Raw genomic sequence first — 27,998 nt, 5'->3', positions numbered from 1 at the left:
AGATTCCCTCACCACATGAGGAATATAAATTGGGACTTCAGACCTACCCGTGGTGCAGGCCCACTAGGGGTTCTGATTTTTGTAGCAGACATTCTTTAATTAAGTCAGGCCCCAGATAAACCACAAACTTCCTTGCTGAACCTAGGCCAATAGAAGGAAGATTTTTTTTTTTTTTCCATTCCACTACTACTAAAAGCCAGCTTCCCAAAGCCCCAGCTTTGGGCAGAAGGCTCAAATCTAGATCCCTATCTTTCTAATTTAAGACTTGGATGGATCCTAATTCCCAATCACTGAGTAGGGACTCATCCCAGCCATAACCATTTGGACTTATATTCATATCATGCCTTTGCGTTCCCTCACACCTAGAGATCCCCCTCCACCACACCATTTTTTTTTCTTTTCTTTCTTTTTCCTTTTTTTTTTTTTTTTTTTTTTTTTTTGCTTTCAATTGTTGATATTCTATTCAGCAATACTGTGTTTGAAGCAGGGATTCCCTGACTTCTTTCCTCACTGGGTTCCTGGAAGCTTTTCCTATCTCTTAATAACCTTTTCAGGAGCAAGACTGATGTGATACAGGAACTACACAAGAGGGAAGTCCAACCCAGCAGGAGACTCAAAGAAGACTTCCTGGAGGAGTGATAGCCTGTCGGGGATGTGAAGACTGAACACACAAATTAGGCACAAATGGTGTGATTGTGCGTGGGGCTCACAGGTTGGAGAAAGAGGTGGGGTAAAGGTTGCAGCCAGAAGATAGAGCGCATGTGAACATCCTCAGGGGTAAAACACAGAGCAACCAGCTTATCACATTCTGTGAAGCAAAAGTTCCAAGAAGTGCAAGGAGTTTAGGGTGGAACTTGGACTGAGATAAGAGGTTGGGGAGATAAGAAGAGACCAATTCATAAGCAGTTTATGTGGAAGGATAGTATGGTGAACCAAGTTCTGTGAGCAGACAGGAGCCCATGGAAGAGACCATCAGCCACAGAGGATGAAATCATTGGGTTTAAAAGAAAAACAAAATAAATCTTCTTATATAAATATACACAGCCAGTTAGAAATAACTAAAACAAATTTTGCTGACAAGATGGCAATCCCAGAGGGCATTCAAGCATTTAAGCACTACCTTGACATTCCAGCAAAACCCTCAACTCTTAGCCAAAGGATTATAGGGCTCAGGTCTGTGTGTCCTGCCTCCATCCCCCAGGAAATGTCCCCAGCCATGTTTGGAGGAGGGTGGGCCAGTGTCCCAACCATTCAACTTGTAGACATTTTGGAAACACAAAGCTCTTTCAAAAATGTTTCCCGGTACCCACCTCTCTTCATTGGCCCCGGAAACTGCCACAGATAGATCCCTATTGTCAGGAAAGGGCTGCAGGAGCAGAAGCTCAAACATGAAAGTACCCTGGGCCAAGGGCCAGGGGGTCTATTTTTGGAAATTTTTCTCATTGCCTGTTTATCTTTCAGACTCCACCTAATGTATTCCAGGCGGGTGTTAAAAGTTACTTGGCTGGGCTGAGAAGGAAAGCAAGAAGGTGATCTAAGACGCAGTACCAGTAGCAATGGTGATAACCTCTGGACAGTGTTTTGATTTCCCCAATTTAACCTCACTACCTTTTGGCGCTGGTGAAGCACTCATTCAAACCCACTACTGGCGGTGGGATTTGGGCAGGTAACAAAAAGAAAGTGACAGAAGGTTATGGATTTCGTAACCTGTTAAGTACAAGCGGGGTTGCTGCTGACCTGCCTCCTGGACTCAGTTCTCTGGTCTCTAAAACAGGGTTAGAAATACTGAATCTAAGTTCAGAGCCTTCGCCAGGCCTTGGAGAGGAAAGCGCCCCCTACAGCATTTGGTCCTCGTCCTCCTTTGTGCAGGGTTACTTCGGAGATGGACAACAATGCATTCATCATAACATTTGGTTATGTTAATCCAACCCAAGCTGCAAAAGAAAAAAGACCGGCGTTGTGTCTCGATTTATATTTTCCTTACAGGGACAAAATAGGTGGCCCCTGGAACTCCGCCACTCGTAAAACGCGCCACTGAAACACTCGGTGGACTTGCAGTGACAACCTCTTCCAGTCTGCGGCCTAAACCGGCTTTTAAGGGCGTCCTCCCCGCCCTCCTGTCCGCGCTCCCCACTTTACTCCAGTGGCCACATCCTGTCTCGCCAGGTCACTCTCCAGTTCTGCTGTGTCGTCTGGCCTTCCTGCGGGGGTCACTGGGCAGATCTCCACGGCTGACCCTGGGCGGGGCCCCGCTAATCCGCTCGGTCCTCCTTAAGGAGCTTCCGCGGTGGCCCGTGGAGGCGGGTGTTTTGTTCTTATAAGGAGGGAAAAGTTTCCGTGACATCCAGGAAATGAGTAACTCCACAGCCTTGCAGAGCCCCGCCGTTGGAGCTAGGAGGCGGGAGCCGGCCGCGGTCCCGCCACCAGCGTCCCCCTAGCTGCACGGCCGCGCGCTCCGGCAGCCGCCAGCACAGCCCGACGCCCCCCTCGGAGCTGCGCGCCAAGCCCGGGTTGTAGCGGGCCTCCCGCGGGACAGCGCTACCAAGGCCAAACGTAAGTCGGGGACCCGCAGCTCCAGGCTCTGCTGCTTCCCAGGCCCCTCGCGAGTTACAAGAAGGGAGGGATGGGGACCCAGGACTCCGCCGAGCGGCGCCCGAGTCAGGAGCGGGGGTGAGCGGGGAGCGCTCCAGACTCGCCTGCGCCCACCCCAAGTAGGGGCCGACTTTGGGGACCGCTTAAAGTGCGCGCGCACGGGCGGGCGCCGTGGTCTCTTGCGGTCACACCTCCAGTTCCCGCAGCGCTGGAGATGCGCGCGGTCCCTCGGCTCCCAACCCCACCGCTGGGCGCTTGCTGCAGCCAGCGCGGCCCGCAGCCGCTCTTCCCGGCGCCCCAAGCCTCGGAGCCCCACGGGGGACCACGTGTAGGTTCCTAGTGCGGGACCATCCGTTACTTTGACTGGCTGAGCAGGGTGCTGCGGCACGAAAAAAAGCTGGGTCGCCCTGCTCCTTGGCCGTCCCTCTCTTCCAGCGAGAAAGGAGTTAGAAGTGAAGTTGGTTTCTTCTTGGTTATAGTATTTGCGCAATCAGGTTGCTTTGGGCCGGATGAAGCCCCCGCCACTTCCTCTTTCAAGACTTTTGGCGGGGTAGACCCCATGCTGAGGGAACTTTCTCTTGGCTCTGTAAATAGCCTTAGCCTCCTGACCCCTAACTCCATCCTCTACCCGGTCCCTGTCTCCGCCCGGTGGATGCCCGGTGAGCGGGTTCGAAAGCCTCAGACCAGACGCCCCATCCGAAATGCTCTTCTTTAAAAACAAAAATGCTGCTGAGCAAGAAAGGAAAATAATCGACCCAGGCCAGAACCTCACTGTGCCTTTGGCCCCTTTTGCCGTGAGAATCTTCCCTCCCTTCCAGACTAGAAGAGGACCAGATACTGGTAGCATCTAAATCAATCCAGGGCTCGCTTTTGTTTTCTTGTTCCTCTTTAGAAACTGACCAGGGCTCTTTCCTTTTACAAACCAGTTCTACCTCACAGAGGCTGCCAGCTAAAGTCCAGGGCTGATGCAGTGACAGGTCCAGGTTAGCAGGAAAAATGGGGTGGCAGACACTGGTTGGGTTGATGTCATTCACGTTTTAGTTAATAACATAGTGGCTGTGTTGGGTACTCCCTCCAGCCTGATGCGCCTAAGTGGCTCTCATTGTTTGCTAATTCCTTGTGTGTTGCTGCTGCTCTAGGCCATTCTGCCCTCAGATTTTCCACTTGTGGGTAACCATGAGGTGGTTTTATTTTTTTATTTTTTTTAATTTTTTATTGTGGGTTGTTCAAAACATTACAAATTTCTTGACATATCATATTCCACACTTTGATTCAAGTGGGTTATGAACTCCCACCTTCACCCCATACACAGATTGCAGAATCACATCAGTTACACATCCATTGATTTACATATTGCCATACTAGTGTCTGTTGTGCTCTGCTGCCTTTCCCATCCTCCACCCTCCCCCCTCCCCACCTCTCCCCTCCCCTCCCCTCCTCTCTCTCTACCCGCTCCACTGTATAACCCTGAGGGTCTCCTTCCATTACCATGCAATTTCCCTTCTCTCTCCCTTTCCCTCCCACCTCTCATCCCTGTTAAATGTTAATCTTCTTCTCCTGCTCTTCGTCCCTACTCTGATCTTAGTTACTCTCCTTATATCAAAGAAGACATTTGGCATTTGTTTTTTAGGGATTGGCTAGCTTCACTTAGCATAATCTGCTCTAATGCCATCCATTTCCCTGTAAATTCTATGATTTTGTCATTTTTTAATGCAGAGTAATACTCCATTGTGTATAAATGCCACATTTTTTTTATCCATTCGTCTATTGAAGGGCATCTAGGTTGGTTCCACAGTCTTGCTATTGTGAACTGTGCTGCTATGAACATCGATGTAGCAGTGTCCCTGTAGCATGCTCTTTTTAGGTCTTTAGGGAATAGACCAAGAAGGGGAATAGCTGAGGTGGTTTTATTTAAAAAAAAAAAATTGACCCGCTCCCTGCTCTTCTTGGGTGGATGGAGAAGCTTATTTTCAAGTCTGGGTAATTTTCAAGATGCAGCAATTTCAAGCTCTGGTTTCCAGGGGGCAACGATGTGGACTTTTAACCTGATGTTGTCCTCCCAGAAGTCGTTACCTCTCTGCTCTTGCAGCTCCCAGAAGAGAAACTAAAAGGGTGTGTAGGTGAACTTGATCAGAAGGCAAGAAGGAGCAGAAACTTCGGGGGAGAAAATTGCCCACTGAGAAGGTATTTTCTGGAAGGAACCTGGTTTTGTATTTTTACTTTTTTGGTTAATGAAGAGAAAGATGGTTGGGGGCTCCTGTTTGATGAAGAGGGTGCACAGTCTCAGGGGCAGACAGGGGTGAGCACGCTATGCATGGGCTGCACAGGGGTAGAGTCAAGCCAGTGTAGTGCACTAGCCCAGTTCCCAATGCCACCTCTTGGAGGGACACCACTGCCAAGTAGAACTTGTCCAGAGGAGAACAGGAACAATCTGCAAAGTGTGTTTTGTGAGGGAGAAGATAGAACCACTGGTGTGCAGTCCAGAATGAGAAGCACAGGGGGACATGGCTGTATCCTTCAGATGTCCCAATCATGGAAACCTGAGGAAAGAAAATGGCTTACTGTTGGTTAGAAGAAACAACGACAGGTCTCAGTATAGCATGAGAAGGATCTTTTCACAACCAGAGCTCTGCTGGCCATGCTCTGGCCATTGGCCACAGGGGCCTTCAAGTCCAGGACTCTGGTTCTACATTTGGAGTCAAGAGTGAGGCAGCGCAGCAACCTGTGGGGCTTGAATGGAGACATGTACGAGGGAGGGGCCGGTGCTCCAAAGGAGCAGGACTTGAATTATGGCCAAGACCATCCGTCCATGTTGGACCTTCCTCGTTCATGGTTGTTGGGGAGGAGGGTAGAGCCACGAGGCTGAGATATCCTCGAGGACTGCTGCTAGTTTTTCCAGTCCCCTGTGTAATTTAGAATAAGTTTCTCCTCTCAGCAAGAGGGTGACATTTGGTGTCATTTAGAAATAAGGACCTTGGAGCCATGGAGTTGGGACTTATCCTCGGGTTACCCTGGCAGTGTGTCCTTGAGCAGTACACTATCTGTACAAACATTTACCGTAGCCCTGATAACCAATTATTGAGGGTGCAGGACCTTGACCTAACATTTCCAGAACGATGTTTTATCTATTTATTTATTTATTGGTTTCTCAAAAGCACTCTGCCTGTATCATTTAATCCTCACAGTTGTCCTATGAGGTCTTCTTAGCCCCACTTTACAGATAAAGAAACTGAGGGAAGCCAAGTGCTCAAGAGCCTGGGTTGCTGAGCATTCAGAGAAGCAGGTTAAACTTAAAGCCAGTTTATGGGAACTTAAAGCTCCCTATGTGAAGGAGGAAAGAGCAGCTGCCTTTTACCCCGGGCAGTGGAAGGATGGGAAGCTCCTGATGATAAGAGGAGAGACGCAAGCCTGGCCTCGTGGCTGACTGGGAGCCTAGCCCAAGCATCAGATGGCTTTCCATCTTCATTACTGGGCGAGGTGAGGTGGCAGATCCAGTTTGGGGCCTGGTACAAGGGTGATGTGTAATTGTCACCTGGGTGTGGTGCAGAGGGAAAAGGTGAAGCTGTGTGCAGGACGCGGAGTCTTCCTGGGGTGGAAGCAGGTGAGGGTGACCAAATATGCTGTCCTGACCTTCTAAACCCCTCTTCCTCCACCTCCAAGTAGATAATCACTTGGTTTCCACACTGTTCACCTCAGCACTTAGTGAGCTAGAACTGAGCACTGTAAATCGGGCTGTCCGTGGGCACTTATCAGAGGTTTCTGGCCACTGAGGAAGTCAAGTAGTGTCTTGGGAAGGCTGGCTGGAGCCCAGAAGTCACCTGTCCCAGGGGCTGGCTCTTAGCTACACCCACTTACAAATCGTATTTATATAATTTTCAGAGTGGTTTGCACTCAGGCTACTGAATCACCCTGAGAAAGCGGGTGTAGAAGTCAGAATGCTAGTTTATTAATTTGCAAGGAGACTTTGTGAACACCACACAGACTGAATGTCATCTTGTCCGTTCCTGCATCCTGGGGAAGCCACATGGGAAACTTGCTTTGCAAAGCTGGAGTCACAGCCAGGCAGGAGGGTGGGGGTGGGGGGGGCATTGATAGCCAGTGGTCCAGAACTCTGTCCACCTCTGTGGCCCTCTTGCCAATGATCCCTGGCTGTGCTTGTCTCCTTGGTTAGTGCCTCCAAGGCAGTGTTTACCTGGTAGGTTTTCTCCCTTTACTCTTGCATAATGTAGCGCTTTTTGTTATATTTGCTTATTTGTTTAGTGCTTTGTAAGCATTATCTCTCAGCTGCATAGATTTACATTTGCATATGTTAAATAACTACTGTAAAGTCCAGGGCTGTAGAACCAGGCTGCAGGAATAAATGCTATATGCAAATCAAGAGGGTAATCAGGTGAACTGTGGGGGAGGGAGTGAAGAAGAAGCCAAGCACAGAGCTAAGAAACAGTGTCCCTAATTAGCACTGAGACCCCAGGGAGTAGTAAAATCAAGACCAGCTTATTGCCATCCCTGTGTGAACCTAGGGAAGAAGCAGTCCTTTGCAGTGTCTGCTCAAGCCACCTGTCCTGCCTAGCTGGCCTCTTGGAGTTTAAAGGGCTCCCTCTAGTCTCTGTCGGGCCCCCTCAGAACTCATCTTTAGAGAGTCCCTTCTCCAGCTGCCCCAGGAGGTGACCATATGGACTTTGGGATGGGCAGATTTGGGTTGAGTTCTGGCTCCACTGCTTAGAAATTAGTTGTTGTTAGTAGCTGGGCAGGTGCCTTGACCATTCCAAGCCTCATTTTCACCATTAGTAAAATGGGGATGAGCTGTCAGGACCATCAGAGGGTTGAGTTGGGTGGTGCATAGGAAGTGCTAAGCCTTGCCCCACCGGCCTGCAGGCTGAGAGCTCTTCAGTGCTTAGTGGTCGTCCAGGAGATGCATCTCTGCTGGTCTGGGCATCCTTGTCAGGGTGCTGCTTCATCCTCTGAGGTCTGAATGAGGGGCAAAGCCACAAGGTCTAGACAGTCCCAGAGGGGCAGAAGGAGATCCTCAGTGTCCCACTCAATTGACTTTTTCAGAGACAAGGACAAAGCTGCTTGCTCTCACTTTTCAGGGGACTCTGGAGGAGGAGTCATATTTGAAGCATGGCCTATCTCAGGCATTGGGGAAGGGGAGAGGGACAGGGGGTCCTCTGGAGAGGAAGGGGGTCATTTGAGAGTACTCAAAAGGCCTCTAGGGACCTCTTGAACAGTTTGGGATCTCTGATGTTTTCCTGTAGAGAGTACATCTCCCCCCCATCCACATGGCCCATTCCAGTGACATCAGTGGAATAGAAGCACCTGGCAGGTAGCATCACTGTTGCCCAGGCAACACCTCCACCTTAAGGCAGTCAGGAAGAGACAGACCAATGTCAACTGTAAGACGCATGTTGAAGAGAAAGGGCGTAGACGTTGTGACCTCTCCACAGGTGTGTTTCTCAGAGGCCGGAGAGAGAGTGGGCTGTGGGGTTTGGGGTTATGGGGCTACAGTTTTGAGTTCTGGGCCATGAGCCAGTTGGTGGTAGGTCTTTAGGCCTTGGGTTCAGTCCCTGGTAAGGAACATAGTGCTGAGGGCCCTGGTCTCTTTAGTTCCCGCAGCGTGACTCCCTACAGGGGTTTCTGCTACCTAAATCTTTGAGGTGGGGAGGGGAGCTCAGGCCAGAGCAGTCATGGGCCAACCATTAGAAAAGGGAATTTCCAGCTTCCTTGCCCTCACCACCCAAAGAAAATGAGATGCAAGGACGCCCACATTCTTACTGTGGGGGCTACTCATTGACCCAGCCATCACTGTGCACCTGTGATAATAGGCATGGCACTGTGTTTAGGGACGCTGGCCTCATGGAGCTTCATGACCAAAAGCACAAACAAGAATGTGTGCAACCCACTACCCCAGAAGGTAGTAGTACCAGATGGAACTAGAAAGTCTCACAGAGCACCTGTCACTCAGCTCTGTTTCCCATCAAATTCTACATGGGTTAAATTAAACCTGTGAAGTCCCTTGTCTCCACTAGCTCATGCAGAGCATTGGAGATCACGTTTGAGATAAACTTGAGTGTTTGGAGAGTGAGGTTAAAGAAGACAACTATGGCTGTCTACAGTGTCCCACCAAAGGGACACCCTGAAGACGGCACTTTTCTCAAAGCTAAGCTCATTTGGCAATTCTGAGGCCCTTAATTTGGCGACCTGTGGGTTCAGCCACATCTTCTAAGGTGCTTTAGAAGTTTTCCTTCAGGAAGAATTCCTAAGCAAGCACCACAAGCCAACACAAGGGATGAAGATGCAGGGAAGGGAGGTGGGAAACTCTGTCGGTCTCTACAAGGTCTCAGAACAGGAATTGCCTTGTCTTTCAACTTGATGGTGTCCCTTCAAGATCTTTGTTGTATGCTACTGGGCATCCCTCCAGCCTGTGAGTGGCTGAAGTAACTGTACAAACATGACTTTTTCAGAATCATAAGTGAAAATTAGTGTATGCTTAGTAGAGATTTTTAGCAGATAAGGCTTCCATTGACAAAACTGGTCCCAAATCAGTGGTCATGACCTTTTATTCCTAAAAGCAGAATAACCTTTATAAAAGGGATTGGCTTCCTTTACTGAGCAAAGCCCCATCCTCAGGATTTTACACGTTTGTTTCTCTTGCCGCGACATCCCTTCTGAGTAGGTATAGGCTGGGTAGAATAGGCTCTGAGAGGCCAAGTGATTTGCCCACAGTCCCAGAACTGAAAACCACAGAGCAAAATTCAAACCTATATCTGTGCCTCCACAGCCTCACACACTTCCTGCCACCTCAGGCATCTGCCTGGATACCATAACCCAGTGACTATGAAAGAGGGGTAAAGAATCCTATGAGATTTGAGTAGCAAAGTGGAGAAGACATCAGGCAGATCACCAACTCCAGGCCGGAGCCCAGGTCCCCTCTTGCTGTGACTAGCTCTGGGGTATTAGCAGACAGAGCTCAGTTTCCCACTCTAAAATGGACAGGACCAACCAGTACCCAGATAGCATTCAGCATACTTTGAGATCCTCAGATGGAGTCCCTGGGGGAAATGCAAAGCCCAGGACTATGGAAGAACTCACTTGCAGGTGGAAAACCTGGCAGCCACTCACACCAGGGCAGAAGGTCAGCTTTGAAGCTGCCCCACATGTTGGCCACTGTGTCCTCCTCCTTTCCCTGATTGGGATGCAGAAGCATCTCCAACCTGCATCCATCTGTCAGGAAGGGCGTAGTCATCATTTGGGGCCTGCCTTTTGGTGCACCAAGTGTGCTCTTAACACACTGGTCTCCCAGGAGCCTGTTTAATAGCCTTAGCAGCAGTCAGGGGACCGCCTGAAGTTCATGAAAGGGGCCTTTGTTCTGGAGGGAGTTGCTGGAGGCTTGAGAGAAGGAGAGCAGAGGATGCCTGGGCCCCACCCCTATGTGCTGCTTCCAGATGTCCTCCTTCTATCCATGATAGTTCTTAGGGACTCACCCAACACTGACAAGCCCCCCAGGGTCAGAAGAGACCTTGTTCCCCTTTCCTATTCTGCTGTGGGTACTGGGGATTGAACTCAGGGGCACTCAACCATTGAGCCACATCCTCAGCCCTATTTTGAATTTTATTTAGAGACAGGGTGTCACTGAGTTGCTTAGCACCTCATCGTTGCTGAGGCTGGCTTTCAACTCGCAATCCTCCTATCTCAGCTTCCCTAGCTGCTGGGATTACAAGAATGTGTCATTGCACCCAACTCAAGTGCACTCTTTATTCCCAGATTTCATCTCAATTGTCATCTACCCATCCCTAAACAGTGTGGGGAAGGGGAATCCACAGGAATGTATCTAATGTTCCAAGATGCCAGGTCACTGAGCAGTGCAGCGTCATGGGAAGCCCATAGGCTTGAAAGACAGGACTGGGTTCAAATCCTAACTGTGTGCTGTTGGTAAGTGACCTCACTACTACATGCCTCCAGTTCCAAATCTGTACATGTAGATAAGTACCTGCCTTTGAGGTTCAACCTGAGGATGACACACATAAAGCACTTTGCCCAATGCGTAAGCCCCAAATATTATGTATTGGATGCAGAGGTTTCGGGCCAGGAGGCTTGTCCAATCTTCTCCAGAAAGGGAGACTTGCTGCTCATTCTGCTTTACAATTGTATTGGACCCTGTAATCCTGCACTTATCTTGAATTTCTCTCTGACTCTTGAGCAAGAAGCTAGGTGTCAAAGGGCAAGGCAGCTAGGAGTCAGATAAGCCTATATCAGGGTTCATTCCTGGGACATTTCCTTGGAAAACACAGGTGGTCCCCAGGCAAAGGATTTTGCTCACATTGCCTAGGACACTTAGCGCTGTTGGTGTTTTGCTTTTCTGACTGCTCCTGGGAGTCCTGAGTCCATTCATTCATTCATTCAGCAAGCGTTCCTGTAACGATCCTCCTCCTAGTGCTGGGTGCTCAGAACCTAGTACTAGGAGGAGCTGTCAGTGACGCTGCTGACCCATGGGAGGGAGGGAGGGAGGGAGACTGCTGCTGAACCTCCTAGGTCACTAGACTTCCTCCTCTCCCTCTCTGGCAGCCCCAGGACCTTTCAAAGACAGAGAGGTAGAGGAGACAACTTAGTAGTCATTGTCATTGGTCCTTGTCCCCAGCCTTCTAGAGGAGCTTCAAGCATATTGGTCATCTCCCTTCTTCCCGAGGAGTCCTTAAATTGCAAATAGAATAATTCAACAAATCAAAGGGACTCCTGACTTTATCACCACTGCCAGTGCCAACAAGAGCATGTCACTTACAAAGCACTGCATGTGATTGTGCACCACCTGGCTGATGTGCACAAGGCCATGGACTGGGTCATGATTGTCATGGCAATGGCAGAGCCAGGACTCAAAGCCAGACCATCGGATTGCAGAGTCGGCTCCTTAACTCCTCTTCTCTAAGCCTCTATAAATGGTTCAGCTCCTCTGAGCTGAAGACTCTTGGGCTGTTTCTTTCCGGGTGGCCTTGAGGGCAGGAGTAGGTCCCAGTGAACTTGTGAACTTGACACTAGCAGTGGTTACTTGAGGACCAGCCATGGGATCATGAATTCACTGGGCATTATTTGGACGCATTCTCCATTCTCGGCAAAACTCCTGCATCAATGATATCACACCATCCCTGTGGCTGGGAAACAGTGTGGCTGTAGGTGGTTGTGGTTGTTGTTTGTTTGGGACAATCCACAAGGAGCGGGACTCCACGTAGTCGTAGATAATTCTGGGAGCAGTTTTGCTAACTGTTCCAAGCCTTACCGTCTGCTCTCTGGGAGGAGGAGAACTGGTTTGCTGTGACTAACAGGTGTGGGAGGGCAGCAGGCAGCTGGCTCTATTGTTCAGACCAGGTCCCTGCAGCAGAGCTGGGGCAAAGAAGCCACCACAACTCTTAGTGTTTTATGACTGCTTGGCCTCCCTCTTGCTTTTGTGCTGCTTGTTCTTCCCCTTTACTAAGATGAAAGGGGTTTTAGATCTTTGCAGGCATGCAGAACTCTGTGTGTGTGTGTGTGTGTGTGTGTGTGTGTTGCTCTGGGAGCTCCTGAGCTGAGCTTCTCCTCCTCACCCCCTCTCCCCCTCCCGAGCCCAGCTGGGGCCAGGCTTTGTGTCAGGTACTGCCTAAGCCTCAGGGGACTAAGCCCAAGGACCAGGGTGGAAGAACAAACTGGGATTTTGCTGTGGCCAGGACGTGAGTAAGAGAGGGTAGCTGGGGTGGCCAGGGGTAAGGGAACTGGCCTGTCTGTGCTATGAAAAGCTTCTGGGGGGACATCCTCCCCCATGCCCTAGAAGCAGGTAGAGAATTCCAGCCAGGCTCCATTCCCATCCAGGGATCAAAAGGAAATGGCAGCTGGGTGCCCGCAGCCCTCTAATTCCTTCCATCCCCAGCTCATCTGTGGGAGGGGGAGGTGGGGCAGGGTGTGGCCCAGGGAGGGCTTTGTTTTCCTTTGTGGTTTCTCCCCGGTTGTGCCCAAGCCCTCCCGTCTAGCAGGCAGCCTGAGCCTGCATCCCACCCAGGGAGCCTGCCTGCCTGCCTGCCCTACCAACCAGTGCGACTTTGATAGAGGCTTGGCTTCTGCGCTTGGAAGCAGGACACATGTGGAACGTGGTGGGAGACAGAGGAAGGGGCACGATGTGGGAGCCCTGGCATGTTCTGCCCCGGTGGGTATTAACGCTCCCTCTGTACAGCACCCTGTGGGTGAGGTGAGGCCACAGGAGCTGGGAAATGTTCCTCTGAGGGACTTTCGCCCAGGCCAAGCCAATACCCAGCTGGGAAATGCTGAGCACAGCGGTTCTGTAATAAGTGCCTGCGTTGCACACACAGAAATCGGAGGCGGGATTGCAGGGGTCTTGGGAGGCCCTTCCGTGCCAGCTCACTGTGCCATGTTCAGTCTCCTGGCCAATGAATGGTCGGTGTTTGTGGAGACCTTCTTTGAAGGTGGTGCCTCCATCCAGGATGGCGTGTCCATGGCCCCGTGAGCAGCTCTATACCAGGTGCTTGGAGGACTGTAAAGATGAACAAAGACCCTTCCCTTGTCCTAGAGGAGCTCCAGCCCAGGAAGGTGATGGGTGAACAAGCAGGATGGGCCCACAGGGCAGACACAGCCTGGAGCACGGTCACTTGGTGACCTTGAGCAGACTGCAGAACTGGGCTCCTGCTGCCTGTAACAGGGGCTGAGGTACCCTGCCTCAGGACTGCCTCAGAGGATAGTCACAGTAACTAGGGATGGAGGCCCAGGGAACCAGTTTTTGTTGGGTGCCTGCTATCTTCTGGTCACTTCCATGGAGATGCCTCTAGACAGCAAATGTTTGCCTGCCTGCTTAATAAATAGGTCTCCCTCCCCTTATTTTCCCATCCCTTTCCAGAAAGAAGGATTTGGCTTAGGAGTTGGGGCATGGGGAGGGGCTGGGAAGGGTCCTTGCAGTGGTTTCTGGGAGGGCTTGTTATGAGAACAGATGGGTAGGGTTTTGGTCCAGAGCTATGAGGCACGGGTGTTGCAGGAATGGTGGAGATGTGCAGGAGGGTTCAGGGGACTAGAGATGATCCAAAGTGACTGGGCCAGGCAGGGAGGAACCCAAGGGGTCCCCAAGGCTGGTTGGGGCAGGCCAGGCCCTGAACATCAGACTTGAAGTGCTGACCTGTGTTACATAGAAGCAGGATTCCACTGAAGAGGAACAGGGAAACTTTGGGGTTGGGCATAGGTGAGATGGGTATTAAGGAGAGCTCAGAGGAGCTGGTTCCCAAAGTCTCTGCTGGCCAGGTGGTGAGAGCCCTGTCTCACATGGAATTCCCAGGCTTTAGTGCAGAGTAAAGACCTGAGCAGAGAAGGCTGTGGAGACTAGAAGCACCACAGCAAAACAGGGAGAGTCGGTGGGGATCACTGGCTGGAAGAGAAGAGGGTGCATCATGCATTAGGGCTGTGTCGGTCTCCTGAGGCGGCTGGGACAAAATACCACAAACTGGGGCGCCTAAGACATTTATTCTCTCACAGTTCTGGAGGCCAGAAGTCTGAAACCTAGGCATCCACACAGCCATACTCCCTCCAAAAGCTCTTGGGGGATCCTTCCCCCATGGTGACAGCATCCCATCCTCCATCTCTGCCTCCCCGTCCCATTGCCTTCTCTGCTTTCTGTCTCTTCATGAGGACACTACACTGGTCATTGGATTTAGGGCCCACCTGGGTAATCCAGGATGATCTCATCTCAGGACCCTTAATCTAAATGTATCTGCCAAGACACTTTTTCCAAATAAGGTCACATTCTTAGGGTCTGGGTATATTAGCACAGTGACACATCTTTTTGGTGGCTGCTGTTGAACCCTCACACTGACTGGGTGAAAGGAAAGGGACATGGGCCAGGATGCAGGCTTCAGGGAGTCTTTTCCTTGTCCCTTGACCATTTTGCTCCTCGTGTCCAGCCTCTCCCCTGCCCACAGCCCAGCCATTGACACCATCCTTGGTCTGTCCATCCCCAGACACTGGCTTCTGTGCTGTCCTGGGGTCAGGGCCTCTGCTGCTGGGGAGTCAGCAGGGCGTCTGGATGGTGGACTCCCAGCCTTCCTGGGAGATGGATGGCTTCCTTTCTCCATCCTCTGCTCTGCAGGGGACAGGCATGAGCCAAAGGCAGGAGAACAGGAAGGATGTGGCTCTCCCACCCCGGGTTGGCCGGCAGAGTCCAGGCTGCTGTCCTTCCTGTGCCTTGGCTTCCCAGCCACCCTTATAGGAGTGAGCATCCTGGTGACTTGTTTGAAGCTCCTTCCTCTTCCAAGAACTTGTGACCAGGTACTTCCTGAGTCCAGCCAGTGCCCACCTGTGGACTGTGGAGGCCCCCTCCCCACCCAGTGTGTGTTCCCTTCAGTTCCTTAGTATTCCACCTGAGTGTGGGGGGGGTCTCCTCTCTGCTCTCTCCCTCTCCTCTGTCCTATTATGCCACCCACACCTGGATCCAGTCTTGACCTCTGGGTCCTCTGAGATCACGGTTCTGCTCAATCTGGGGTCTGAGTTGGGGATGCAGGAGCCCTGGCTCTCTGGTCCTTGGGAACACAGACCTGACCCTGGAACACCAAGCACTCCTCAGTGAGTAACCCTTAGACTAGAGTCACCTCCTTCCAGTCCGGGGCCTTCCAGTCAGCCAAAGCTTTGGCTGTGGGAGGAAACCCACTCTGGCATTAGCCTCAAGTGCTGGTTGTGATTCTTCCCAGTGTGGCCGCCAGGACCAACTGGAAGGCCCCAGAGTGGAGGCCAGACTGGGTTTGGGAGAAAAGGTTGAGTTGGGGGGTGCTTTAGGGAGTTCTGGACACAGGAAATGGTAGGTGTGCTCCGTGGTTGCTGAGGGGTAGGAGAGAGGAGAGCCCAGGCCTGGAGTCACCTGGAGGTGTGCTTCCTGAGGGCAGAGGCACTGGGCAGGAGAGGAGAGCTGGCAGTGGCACGTGGACAGCTATAGACGGGACCCTGGGTGGTCCACAGAAATATCTTAATGGGCTTATGTGGTTTTTAAAGAATTTTTGACATAGTAGCCAACACTTTAAAATTGGAGGATTTTGATAAAATCCAGGTTTACTGGCTTCGAAGGAAAAAAGAAAAAAGATCTTGCCCCTCTGGGAACACAAGGTGTGATGTGGTGGCTCTCCCTATAAGTGAACTGTGGGTCCTCCAGGTGACCAGTATCGCCCATGGCAGCCTGGCTCATTTTCCCAGTGGGCTCATTTTCCCTTGGGTCCCCCAAGGGACTTGATTTCACAGCCCTCATCCCTAGGAAGGATGACTGGGCATGGGGCTGCAGGATGCTGGGAAGAGCGCGAGCTGGCAGCTCAGAACTGCCCCCTCCTACCTACTTTCTCAACAGGTCCCCTCCCTTCCTCTTTCCTCACTTCCTTTCTTTGCCCTCCTCTTCCTCTCCTGCCGGGTCCTGAGGCCTGTCAGGGCCCAGCCCCTACAGATGCTCTTCCCTGGCCCCATGTGGGGTGCAGGTGAAGTGAGGTCCCCTCTAGGGACACCGTGGTGATGGTGGTGGCGGCTCTGTGTCTCTGTGGCCCTTGCTGAGGCATGGGCCAGCTCCTGGGCCTTTCTCTTTCCCTCCCTCCTCAGTCATGGTGAGCAGCTCTGCCTTCGGAGCTGCTTGTGACCCAGCCATTGATGAGGTGCTGGCTGTCCTGAGTTAGGCAACAAGGAAGTTGTTGGTAGAGACAAGTCACTTGCACAGCTGTATCTGCCCCGGCCATCTCCCCACAAAGGCATGGTAAATCCGCTGCCACTGACGTGTTGACAGCTGCCTTGTGTCCAGCTCATGCTTGGTGCCCTGAGATCTGCAGGACATTCAGGTTCATGACCATATAGGAAGTCAGGGTCCAGCAGGTAAACTGACACAGTGAAGAGCAGGAAGGTGGCCCGAGCTGGGGCAGTTCTGGGAAGGGCGAGGTCGGTCTGCTCCCAGGGCCAGTCTGCTCCCGGGGGCCAGCCCCTAGAGGAGTGTGATCTTGGCCTGACAGGGAAGCACAAGGCCTGGGCCCTGCTAGAGAGGAGCATGAGGGAGGAATGAGATGGTCACAGAGAGTCCCACTAGGGCTCACACTGCCCAGCCATGGGCTCAAAACCAAGGCTCAGGCCAAACACAGGCTCTGCAGTAAACTTGTCCTTTCTCCCTGTCCTGGAAACCTGGGGACAACCTACCTGGAGGATTTTGATGATTATCTCTGACATTGCCCAAGTGGCGCCCCCTGGCAGCAAGAGGTAGCAGGGCTCACTCAGTTCCCAAGGGCCTGCTGAAGGGGACGGAGGGATAGTCGAGGGGGGAAGCCGGCTGCCAAGGTGCGGCTCACACACAGGTGTGTACCGCCATCTTATAGGCCACACAGTGAAGCTCCCTGTCCCTCAGTCTACCTGTTCTGAAAACTAAATGACAGACATACGCATAGTGCCTAGTATTATGCCTGACGCAGAGTAACTTCTTCTTTGTAAATGGTTCTAAAGGAAAACATCCTCATCTTTAGCTTCCCTTCTGTGCACAAATTCCTGCCCAGAATCCCTGGGAGGGTCCATGGCGGATGGCCAGCCTGCCTCGACCATTCCTACTCGATCCTTGGGATCAAGCATGTCTCTTCTTTTGGCCTCAGTTTCCTCATCTATGAGTGGGGTTTAGACAAGCACAACTAAATTCTGACTTTCTTGAATCTGTAGCTTTATTTCACTCCAAACACTGTGGATCTGATGAGCTGAGACACTCCAGGACAAGGCCAGGCTTGTGACAGTTTGGGTCTCCTTGATTCCCCTTTTCTTGGAGGCCCTAGAACCTAGACAGTGGGAGAGGGACCCAACTGACGCCACCAGGCCTGAGCTACACAGCCCTCCTCTGCTGCCTCCTTTATTCTAGTTCATAGAGAAAACCAGCAGCTGCTCCTTTTGGCTCTGAGCTGTGGCTACATTTGTTGTTGTAATTAGCAGAGCTAATTGCCTCTGACGGGCCTGGTGAGGGGCAAGCCCTTGGCAAGCTCCAGGACCCAGCTGCTGACACCTAGGAGCCCCACCTCCCTCCCAGAGGATGCCTGTCTTGGAAACCTGGCTCGGGAGGAACTGGTGCTCTCGGTGGCCCTCAGACCCCAGTGGACTTTAGAAGCACCTGGAGAGCTCATTAAACATGCCCGCCGGCCCCGCCCCTGGAATTTCTCATCAGCAAGCCTGGGTTTGCCCTCCAAAATATACATTCAAGTTGCCAGGGGTGCTGTTACTGCAGGTGTTTGGGAACCACTATCCCAGAGGGAATTCGGGGCCAGTAAGAAGTGGGACCTGGGCACTTCTATGGCTAAGCACAGGCCAGGCTGTCCTGGGGTGGGGGGTGGGGGATAATGAGCAGACGTGGGGCTGGACATGGGCTTGTAGAATTCTGTCTGCAAGGAGAGGAGAGGTGATTTGGAGCCAAGGGGTCACACCAACATCTTCCCAGCAGGTGGGGAGGTCTCTGGGCAAGGAGAGGACCCCAGGGAACAAAAATAAAACTCCCCTCCTCTGCGTTTTTGCAGCTATAGGTCATTGCCTTTCATGATCCAGTGCTCCTTCTGTCTGTGAGAGAACTTCATGGCTGACTCCCCTGTGGTTTTTACTGCTGGGGCTCAGGCCATCCTGAAGCATCCAGCATATTCCCAAGCTTAGCGGGGACAGAAGTGGGCAGAGGGGCCTGAGTTTCAGCCCGGCTATGTCTTTTGCTAGAAAATTCCTTAGTTTCTTGGGCTTTGGGGAAGCCATCTGGGAAGCAGGAATCTTCTTAGGTTATAGTGGTCCCTGTGTTCAGTGCCCAGTGCATCTAGGGAGGGTTCCGGGGGATGCTGTGGATATTAGACAGCTCTTAGTGTATTTTTTGGATGGGGCTGTGGTGGGGAGTGCTGGAGGGCTCCAGGTGCAGGATGAGGGGACCCTCGTAAGGAGTATGGGATTTCTCCTCCAGGGTCTTGGACTTCTGATCTGCCTCAGAGTAAGGGTCTGGTAAAGCACTGGTCCTGGCCACCACTGTAGCCCTCTACCCAGGCACCCAGAGGTCAGCATCTCCCCGCAACCCCTGCTGCCTGTGACCTGGCCCTTTGCCAAGCTAAGTTTAGCTGTGAACCACATGAGCCACCCTCTCTGTGGGTGAGGCGTGGGTGGAGAGGAATTCACAGGCTTCCTGTCAGCTTCCTGACAAGCAGACAAAGCCACCAAATGACCCAGGTTTATTCTCAAGGCCAAACCCGCCAGCTGATGTCATGGACCACAGGTGTGAGACATCCCCAGAGAGGTGAGAGCTTTGGAGCAAGGCTGGCCGGGGGGAAAGGAGCTCATGGGGAGGGATGCGTGTGCATAGGAGCACACGTGAGTGCACGGGAGTGTATAAGTGCACATTATCTATGGTTTACAAAAAGCCTGCCCCTCCCCCGCAGTCTCCAAACGTCAACATGCCTGCCCTCGGCCATCCCCTCTGACCTGGGACTCCTAAGGCGATGTCCTGTACAATTTGGTTTGGGTGGGAGAAGGAGCACCACACGGGCTTCAAATTCAGCTGCGTGTGATGGGCATGTGCAGCCACAGTCCAGTTCTCTGCCTCACCCTGGCCCACCCCACCCCTCCCCACCCCTCCCCATCCCTCGGGTGCTGCAGATAAAGGCAGGCTGTGCAGAGTTCAGTGAGGAGCAGAGCACATTGGGTATGATCCCTGGACATGGTTAATGTGAGGAGGTGAGTCAGCAGGAGATCCCAGAATCCCAGGGCTTCTCCCCCTTTGCTGGGGGGCAGGGCGGACCCAGCCAAGTGCCAGGGAACAGCAAGAACAGTGGAGCACTTTGTGCTCTCAAAGCACTTTTGAGCGTATGTTCCTTCATGCCTCTGGCACTGGGGCAGGGCTAGTGTGCTTGGCTGGTGAGAAAACAGGCACTGTGCTGAGCACGGAAGATGCGTGATCTCACAGGAGGGACAGTTCTGAACTCCTCACAGGTAAAGCAGGTAGCCTAGAGGAGCTGAACGATCCACCTGAGATCCCGCAGCAAGGGGCGAGACCCAAGTTCAAGGCCAGGTCGACAGGCCAGGTACCTTCCATTTTGTGGCACGGTTTCCCAGGTGCTCCAGATGGCGTCCCGTTTGTGACTCTACTATTATCAGTGTCACTGGGGGCTGCCTAAATCCTGCCAGAGTTCCCATCAGGCAGGTTCGACTGTGTATTCCCATACCATCATAGCCACCCTTTAATAAGAAAACTCACGCAGGGGCAGACATTTCACTAAGTGTTTGATGTGCATTATCTTGTTTAGGCTTTACAACAGCAGGTATTATTCTTTCCATTTGACAGATGAAGAGACTGAGGTTCAGAGAAGTTGAGTGATTTGCCCAAGGTCACATCCAATAGATGTACATGCTGAGTTCTTATAACCCAGTCTGTTTCCTCCAAGTCTTGGCTTGGCATTCTGAACCTTGCCAGCCTCAATACAGAGAAGCTTCTAGAAGCCCATTCTCCTCCAGAAGGCACAGTGGAAGCCATGGGTGGAGGGAAGAAGACTTCCCCATCTAGTCTAGGACTTGGTGATGGCACTAATTGGTGGCATCCTACCCTGAGTTGACAGAAACTGACTCCCTCCTGGGTTGGGAGTTGCCAGGGCTGTCCCTGTGTCTGGTCAAGGTCTCCTGTGCCCAAAAATCAGTGGCCCTGAAGGATATCCAAACCCCCAAATTATCATCTGTCTACTGCCAACGTCAACATTCCACGCCTTTACCTTCAAACTCGGAAACCTGTTCATCGGCCAGGCTCATGGCTCTGCTGTGGACCACCCCGGCAAACCTTCCATTACCATTTCTCTAATGTCAAAACCAGGGCTGACCTGTTTCTGCGATTATCCAGCATGCTGCTCCTTGGCGTGGGGACAAAACGCTGGCCAGCCACCCTGTCTCCCTTTCAGTGTGACTTCCTCCACTTTCTCCTGTCCCCCATTTCCTGCTCTGCGGAAACCCATGCGTGAGCGCTTCAGAGCTCACCGCTGACTCTGGACTTGGGTCTCCACATGGAGGGCAGCTACCGCTGGACCTTCCTCTCCCAACCCTTTGGAATCCTCCTGACACACCCAGCTGTATACGGGGTGGAGCTGAGTGTCACATCTGAGCAGCAGCTTGGCCCAAGTGTGGCTGGCAGCCAACTCAGGCAATTTACATCTTGCCCTTTGCTGGGGACATCCTGCCAAGGTATCCTTACCTGGTGACAAATCCCTGTTCTATGAACAGTAAAGGGAAGAATTCCATCATGCAAATCAGGGTCCAGGGCTCTAGCCAAAGGGAATGGGGCTCCCGCCCAGAGTCAACGCTGGCTTCTCCAGCGGGGTGATGGGAGAAGCCCTCTGGGTTCTTTCTGTTGTCCGGTGACAACCTCATGACCTCACTGATTTGCATTTGGCCATTTCTCTCTTTGCTGAGGTCCCAGGAGGAAAAGAACAAGACTAGTGTGGAAAGAGAAAGGGCAGATTATTCCCAAGATTCCTGAGGAGAGGGTATAGTATACAGAAGTGCCCCCACCTGAGGGGGATGTGTCCAAGACCCCCCTGGGTGCCTGAAACTCTATATGGACAGTACTGAATCCATCTACACTGTGCTTTCCCCATACATACACAAGTTCAATGCCTTTCCTATCTGAACTTACTCTGCTTATCACACACTGGGGCTATAACTTTTGCAGGTTGAGGTTCAATAGCAAAACACATTTCTTTTCCTCCTTCACAATTTCACAGGTAGAAGATTCACCCTTTTTTATTTCAATCTTTTTTTGTTTGTTTTTTTTTGGTGGTGCTGAGGATTGAACCCAGGGCCTCATGCATGCTTGGCAAGCTGAGTCACATACTCAGCCCTCACCCTTACCATAGACCTTAGCAATCTCGGTATATGATTTTTTTTTCTTTCCTTAAGTTGAGAACTTTCATCCTTTCACTTAAAAGAAGCACTTTACCACCTCTCTTTGGCATATCCAAATGGCCAGGGTCACTACTCTTGCACTTTGGGGCCACTATTAAGTAAAATAAGGGTAACTTGACCACAAGAACTGCATTACTGCCGGTCAATTTGATAACCCAGTGAGCTACTAAATGGCTAACAGGAGGGTAGTATATATAAGGTGGATATGCTGGACATATATGATTCATTCATTCCTGGACAGGAAAGAGTCAAACAATACAAGATTTCAACACACTATTCTGACAGCTGCAACTTAAAACTTATGAGTTTTTTTTTTATTATTTCTGGACATTTCCACCTAATATTTTCAGATCACAGTTGACTGCAGGTAGCAGAAACCTTGGGAAATGAAGCTGTGGCTGGCGGGGGTACTACTATACCATAAAATGATGCTTTCCAGACCTTAATGTGGATAGTGTTAAAATACAGATTTTGTGTTGGTGAGGATGGGGGAAAAGGTACACTCATACGTTGCTGATGGGACTCCAAATTGGTGCAACCACTATGGAAAGCAGTATGGAGATTCCTCAGAAAACTTGGAATAGAACCACCATTCCCCCCCCAAAAAAAAAAAACCACTCCTCAATTTATTCCCAAAGGACTTAAAATCAGCATACTACAGAGATGCAGCCACATCAGTGTTTATAGCAGCTCAGTTCACAATAGCTAAACTATGGAACCAACCTAGCTGCCCTTCAGCAGATGAATGGATAAAGAAAATGTGGTTTATATGTACAATGGAATGTTATCAGCCTTAAAGAAGAATGAAATCGTGACATTTGCTGGTAAATGGATGGAGCTGGAGAATATCGTGATAAGTGAAATAAGCCAATCCCAAAGAATCAAAGGTCAAATGTTTTCTCTGATATGTGGATGCTAATTCATAATAAGGGGAGCTGGCTAGGGAAGAATAGAGGTACTTTGGATTAGACAGAGTGGAATGAAGGGAGAGGAGGGGGTGTGAGGATAGGAAGGATAGTAGAATGAATCAGACATTATTACCCTATGTGTGTATATGATTACCCAAACAGTGTAGCTCTACACCATGTACAACCAGAAAATGAGAAATTATACTCCATTTATGTATGATATGTCATACATAAATGACATATACAAAAGCAAAAAAAAAAAAAAACAGATTTTGAAGGAGGCCTGGAGTACAGCTGACATTATGTATTTCTAACAAGCTCCAAAGAGATATTGCAACCAATAGTCTGTGGATCACAATTTGAATAGCAAAGATCGTTAGCCCTCCCCTGTAAGTCACTTAAAGCCTAAAAATTTAATGGGGGAATAGAATATTACCTTTCACAATTAAGAAATCAGATTCCAAGTTCAGATGTATTATGAAGGAAACTAGTGATATCAATACCATGACCCTGTGGGATACTTTTTCCTCTTTTCCAGGAAACCAAGATTCAGAGACATGAGTTAACATGCCCAGAGTCACACACAGCTTTTAGTGAGAAGGTTAGCTTTAGAGCCTCTTGTTCTTAACCACTAGACTTTACTTGTATTGCAGGAAGATGAATTCACTAGATGAAATCCACTGGGGTAGCAGTGGATGTTTGATTGAGGACTATTTTGATTTTGAGGGATGGAAAAACAACTCAAACTTACTTAAAGAAAAAGGAATGGCAGCCGGGCACTGTGGCACACGCCTGTAATACCAGGACCTCAGGAGGCTGAGGCAGGAGGATAGCGAGTTCAAAGCCAGCCTCAGCAACGGTGAGGCACTAAGCAATCAGCGAGACCCTGTCTCTAAATAAAATACAAAATAGGGCTGGGATGTGGCTCAGTGGTCGAGTGACCCTGAGTTCAATCTCCAGTACCAAGAAAAAGGAATGGCTTTCATGCATAGCTGGATCCAGGAGTCTGCTTTCCTCTGTGTTGGCATCTTCCTCAGGCAGGCTCCCCCACCCCGCCCCCAGTGGCTGGAGAGCCACCAGCACTGCGGCTGTGACCCTGTCACCCAACCTAGCCATAAGGCAAGTCCTTCCTTTGGCTCAGGTTAGGCCACGTGTTCACTGAAGAACCCATCACAGGTGGCCATAGCTGGGGATGAGTGTGGAATAGCCTGATGGTCTTGGGCCTGGGACGCCCACTCCATAAGGACCTAGAGCACAAAAGGGTTGGCTCCTAGGGTCAAGGAGGTGCTACCAACAGCAGAAAGAATGTCCTGGAAGACAGATGTCCGCCCCAGGAAGCCTTGAGTTCTTCCTCCTCAGCCAGGCCGAAGACACAGGAGGCAGCCGCAAGGGCCAGTGGGGTTGGGTGGGGCCACGAGGGTCTGGGGACAAGTGCATTAGGGAGGTGTGGTGTGTGACCTGTGGTCTCTCTGTTCCCAGGAAACCTCCAGCCATGGCCCTGGGCCTCTTCCGGGTGTGTCTGGTAGTAGTGACGGCCATCGTCAACCACCCGCTGCTGTTCCCGCGGGAGAACGCTACTGTCCCAGAGAACGACCAGGAGATCATCCGCAAGATGCAGGCCCACGAGGAGAAGATGCAGCTGGAGCGGCTGCGCCTGGAGGAGGAGGAGGCGCAGATGGCAGCCGAGAAGGAGGCCCCAGAGCAGGTGGCGGAGGAGGGCCAGCAGCAGCAGGAGACCCTGGCCTTGAACCTCTGGACCACTCTCTGCATGATCCTCTTCCTGATCATCGAGGTGTGGCGTCAGGACCACCTCGACGGGCCCTTGCCTGAGTGCCCGGGTGGGGATGAGGATGAGCTGCCGGTGCTGGGGAGCGCCCCGCTGCGGGGCGTCACCTTGCCCAGTCAGGCCATGCTGGGCCACTTTCACGAGCACGGTATCCGCGGCACCATGGCCGACGCTGCCCGCACCCGGGAGTTCGTGGAAGGCTTCGTGGACGACCTGCTGGGAGCCCTGAGGAAACTCTGCAACCAGGACACTGACATGGAGGTGGAGGATTTCATCGGTGTGGGCAGCATGTACGAGAACTGGCCGGCGGACAGGCCACTGCTGTGCCACCTGTTCGTGCCCTTCACGCCCCCAGAGCCCTACCGCTTCCACCCGGAGCTCTGTTGCTCCGGCCGCTCGGTGCCCTTGGACCGCCAGGGCTACGGCCAGGTCAAGGTGGGCCGGGCAGACGGGGACCCGCTGGGCTGCATCTGTGGCAAGACCAAGCTCGGAGAGGACATGCTGTGCCTCCTCCACGCCAAGCAGAGCGGGGCGCAGCCCTGCGGGGAGATGGAGGACCTGCTGTGTGCCCCAGAGTCTCCGTACCTGGACACCATGCGGGTCATGAAGTGGTTCCAGACGGCCCTCACTAAAGCCTGGCAGCGCATCGCCCATAAGTTCGACTTTGACCTTGCCTTTGGCCAGTTGGACACCCCCGGGTCCCTCAAAATCATGTTCCGCTCAGGCAAGGCCATACCCTTCAACCTGATTCCTGTGATCCAGAGTGACAATTCCGATCTGCACTTTGTCTCCCATCTTCCCAGGGAGCTCTCTGGGGAGACCCCGGCCTCCAGCACCGACTGGCTCCTGTCCTTTGCTGTCTTTGAGCAGCACTTCCTCAGGATAACTTCCAAGGGGCTGCCCGAGGGGGCCTGCCACCTCAGCTGCCTGCAGATCGCCTCCTTCCTGCTCTCCAAGCAGAGCGGCATGGAGGGCGCCTGCGGCCTCGGCGCCAGTGGGCTCAGCACCTACCACCTGAAGACGGCGCTGATGCACCTCCTGCTCTCCCGCAAGGCCTCCGACTGGAAGTCGGCGCAGCTGCACTCACGCCTGCAGGAGCTGCTCTGCTTCCTGGAGAAGAGCCTGCTGGAGAAGAAGCTCCTTCACTTCTTTGTGGGCAACCGCAAGGTCCCCGAGGCCCTGGGACTTCCCGAGGCCGTGCGCAGGGCAGAGCCTCTCAACCTCTTCCGGCCCTTCGTCCTGCAGCGGGGTCTCTACCGGAGGACAGTGGACTCCTTCTATAAGATGCTCGAGAATGCCCCAACCCTTGTCAGTGAATATTCCCTACGTGTCCCCTCCAGTCAGGCCAGCCTGTCCACCAAAGCAGTCGTCTTGTAGAGCATGTGGAATTTGAGAGCCAGGAGGGAGGGTGTCTCGCAAGTCCACGTGGCTGGGGCTCTGCAGCCCACCGAGGGATCGCGGTAGGCTTGGCGGAGAGCCCAGGTGCAGCCTGCCGGGAAGCCAGGCCCCACGGGCGGAGGAAACAGAATTCCAGCTAATTGCTGATTTGCTTCCCTGCCACTGAGTCCCAGTGGCAGAGTTATCATTTGGGTTTGGGGACTGGTTCTTTGCAGAGTGCTCTTGGATTACCACAGATGGACAAGAAGGTGACAGAACACTCCATGGAGACTGAGAAGGAGAGAGTGCCGACGGTGACCTTGAGCGCAATCCGTTTCCATCTCGGCCCCGCCCATGCTCTGTATCAACAGATGCTCCACATGAATGCTGCCAGGGACCCGCGTTTAGATCCTGTACTCCATGTCCAGGAATGCTGGGCCCCAGCCATCTTCAGGCAAAATAAGAATAAGGACAGATGTGGGAATCTACAACCTGTGACCCACGGTGGCTGCCCCTTCTTATAGTGTTGGAAAAAGGGACCAGGTAGAAACCTGGGGCTCCAAGTAGCTCATGCTACACCCAGCTGGGTATTTGGTGGCAGAGGGTTTAAAGTTGGCTGATGCTTTGGCCACATTTCTCACTCAGGTGCACCCCTTCTCAGGCCTCTTTGCTAGCACTGAGTGTCCCAAGTGTCCCAATGGCACCTGGGTGCCATTTACCGCGCTGGGCGCCTCTCACCTCTCTCCATCCTTTCAGCCCATCAGTGTGGTAGGGGGATGGCAGATGCTGCAGATGGAAACTGATCTTGAGACAAGAGAGGTACAGGCTGCCTGGGACAAGGGACGGAGCCTGGTTCCCAGGGAGGTAGGATTGGGCTTGTAATCTGGACTAGTTCAGAGGAGGTTGCAGAGCCCTGGGGTGGAGACTGCCATAGCCTTGCAGTGTCCTCAGGCTCTCAGTCCTAGGGCAGGGTGGGCTTGGAAGCTAGAACTCTGGAAACCCAGCTCTGGGCCACAGGCCCAAAGCCACCTCCTGCCCAGTTCCTCACTACAGGGGGACTCGCTTACTGCCCAGAGCCCACCCTTTCTGCGTGGGCCTTCCTGACCATACAGATAACCCAGACCTAAAAGCCTGGTGTTGGCTGGGCTGACTGGGGACCTGTGTGGGCACCAAGGACACAGCCCTCAGAATTCAGGGGCCACCTTATCCTGCCGAGAGCTATGGGCCCTGAGTAGGCACCAGAGCCTGAGGCTAGACTGGGCTCCTCTGCAGGCCTGGTTCACAGGATTGAGGAACTCTTCTCCACTGGGCTTCAGTGGCCCTTTGAGACTTCCTCTCTGCATCACTTCAGGACAAAGAGGAATGGAGAACAAAGAGCCAGGCCACGCCCAGGTCCCTCTTCCAAGGATTCATGCCATCCAGGCCTCCCAGATGGCATAACTAACTTGATGTGGGTGTCCGAGCTTACTGCGACCTGAAGAGAAGAGCTCCTCCCTGTGCCCAAGGAATGCTCTCTCACCTAGCCCCGGAAAGCTCGAGAAGGACCACTTGCCCACCAGCGTTAGATCCTGGTGGGAAGACGGCTGCAGTCAGGGCAGCAGATCCCATAGGAAGTGGCCTTGTGTGAGCAGGAGCTGGACTGAGCTCCTGCTTGGGCTCCCCGGGACTCCCAGCCACCACCTGGCACCCCAGGGAGTGACCCTGCTCAGGTGTGGCTCACAGCAACCCTGAGCCAGCCATCCCACTGGATTTCACTTCCAGAATCAGGGCAGATTTCCTTATTTATTGTAACCTCTGCCTTTTCTCCCTTCATCCTTATCCTGCTGTGCTATGAAGAGAACCCAGTCACCAAGAGCCAGCCTCCAGAGGCCAAGGCCAAGCCTGCGTCTCCCTCAGGTTCCCCTTTGCTTTCGGGAGAAAGTTCACTCAAAAACTAGCTCCAGTGTCTTGTTTGTGCAGAACTCGGTGGAGAAACCGTGGTCTGTTGTGCACCGAAGCTGCTTCTGAAGCAGAACGCAGCGGGGCTCTCGGTGTTTCATGCTGCCTTATTTATATTAAAAATAAATAAATCAATAAATTCTCACATGGAGGAGAAACGGGCACAGAGTTTGTTTTTAACTTCAGGAAGTTTGTGTGGCTCCCCGGGCAGAGTTGGGGACGGGGGTGGATTTCCTATTGACAAGCAGAAGCTTTCGCTCCCCTTTTATTTTTACACTTTCAGGAAACTTTTAAAAATAACAAACTGGAAGATTTCTGTCTCTGAGGCTGTGTCTGCGCTGCCTGCGGAGGTCCAGAAAGGCCTTTGAAAGCCAGCTGGAGGGCAGATTCCAACACCGGACCTTACTTCACAGAGCTCCTGTGTGCAAAGAAATGGAGGCTCTGGAAGTTACTGGAAGCTTCCGATATTTAAAGAAAGAAAC

At 52.1% G+C, this 27,998-nt stretch overlaps 1 protein-coding gene across 2 annotated transcripts; it reads left to right on the top strand.

The window, feature by feature from the left end:
• The first annotated feature begins 2,345 nt into the window (after positions 1 to 2,345).
• On the top strand, positions 2,346 to 27,674 carry Itprip (inositol 1,4,5-trisphosphate receptor interacting protein). 2 transcript variants are annotated; one of them, XM_046450447.2, is made up of 3 exons: positions 2,346 to 2,553; positions 4,682 to 4,776; positions 23,895 to 27,674. In XM_046450447.2, exon 3 carries the CDS (start codon positions 23,908 to 23,910, stop codon positions 25,576 to 25,578), a length of 1,671 nt encoding a protein of 556 aa, XP_046306403.1. In that variant the 5' UTR covers positions 2,346 to 2,553; positions 4,682 to 4,776; positions 23,895 to 23,907; the 3' UTR covers positions 25,579 to 27,674. The 2 variants fall into 2 exon arrangements, with proteins under 2 accessions (XP_046306403.1, XP_046306404.1); XM_046450448.2 differs by lacking the exon at positions 4,682 to 4,776.
• Positions 27,675 to 27,998: the final 324 nt, after the last annotated feature.

Source organism: Marmota monax, unplaced genomic scaffold (genome assembly GCF_021218885.2).
Source record: "Marmota monax isolate L192 unplaced genomic scaffold, Marmota_monax_Labrador192_F-V1.1 WCK01_AAM20220418_F8-fsc00004, whole genome shotgun sequence".
Lineage (NCBI taxonomy): Eukaryota > Metazoa > Chordata > Mammalia > Rodentia > Sciuridae > Marmota > Marmota monax.
Note: the sequence above shows the minus strand (reverse complement) of the source record. Positions and strands in the feature narration are given on the sequence as shown.

Excerpts from the sequence above, each read along its gene's own strand:
- Itprip (XM_046450448.2), top strand. The coding sequence starts at position 23,908 with ATGGCCCTGGGCCTCTTCCGGGTGTGTCTGGTAGTAGTGACGGCCATC.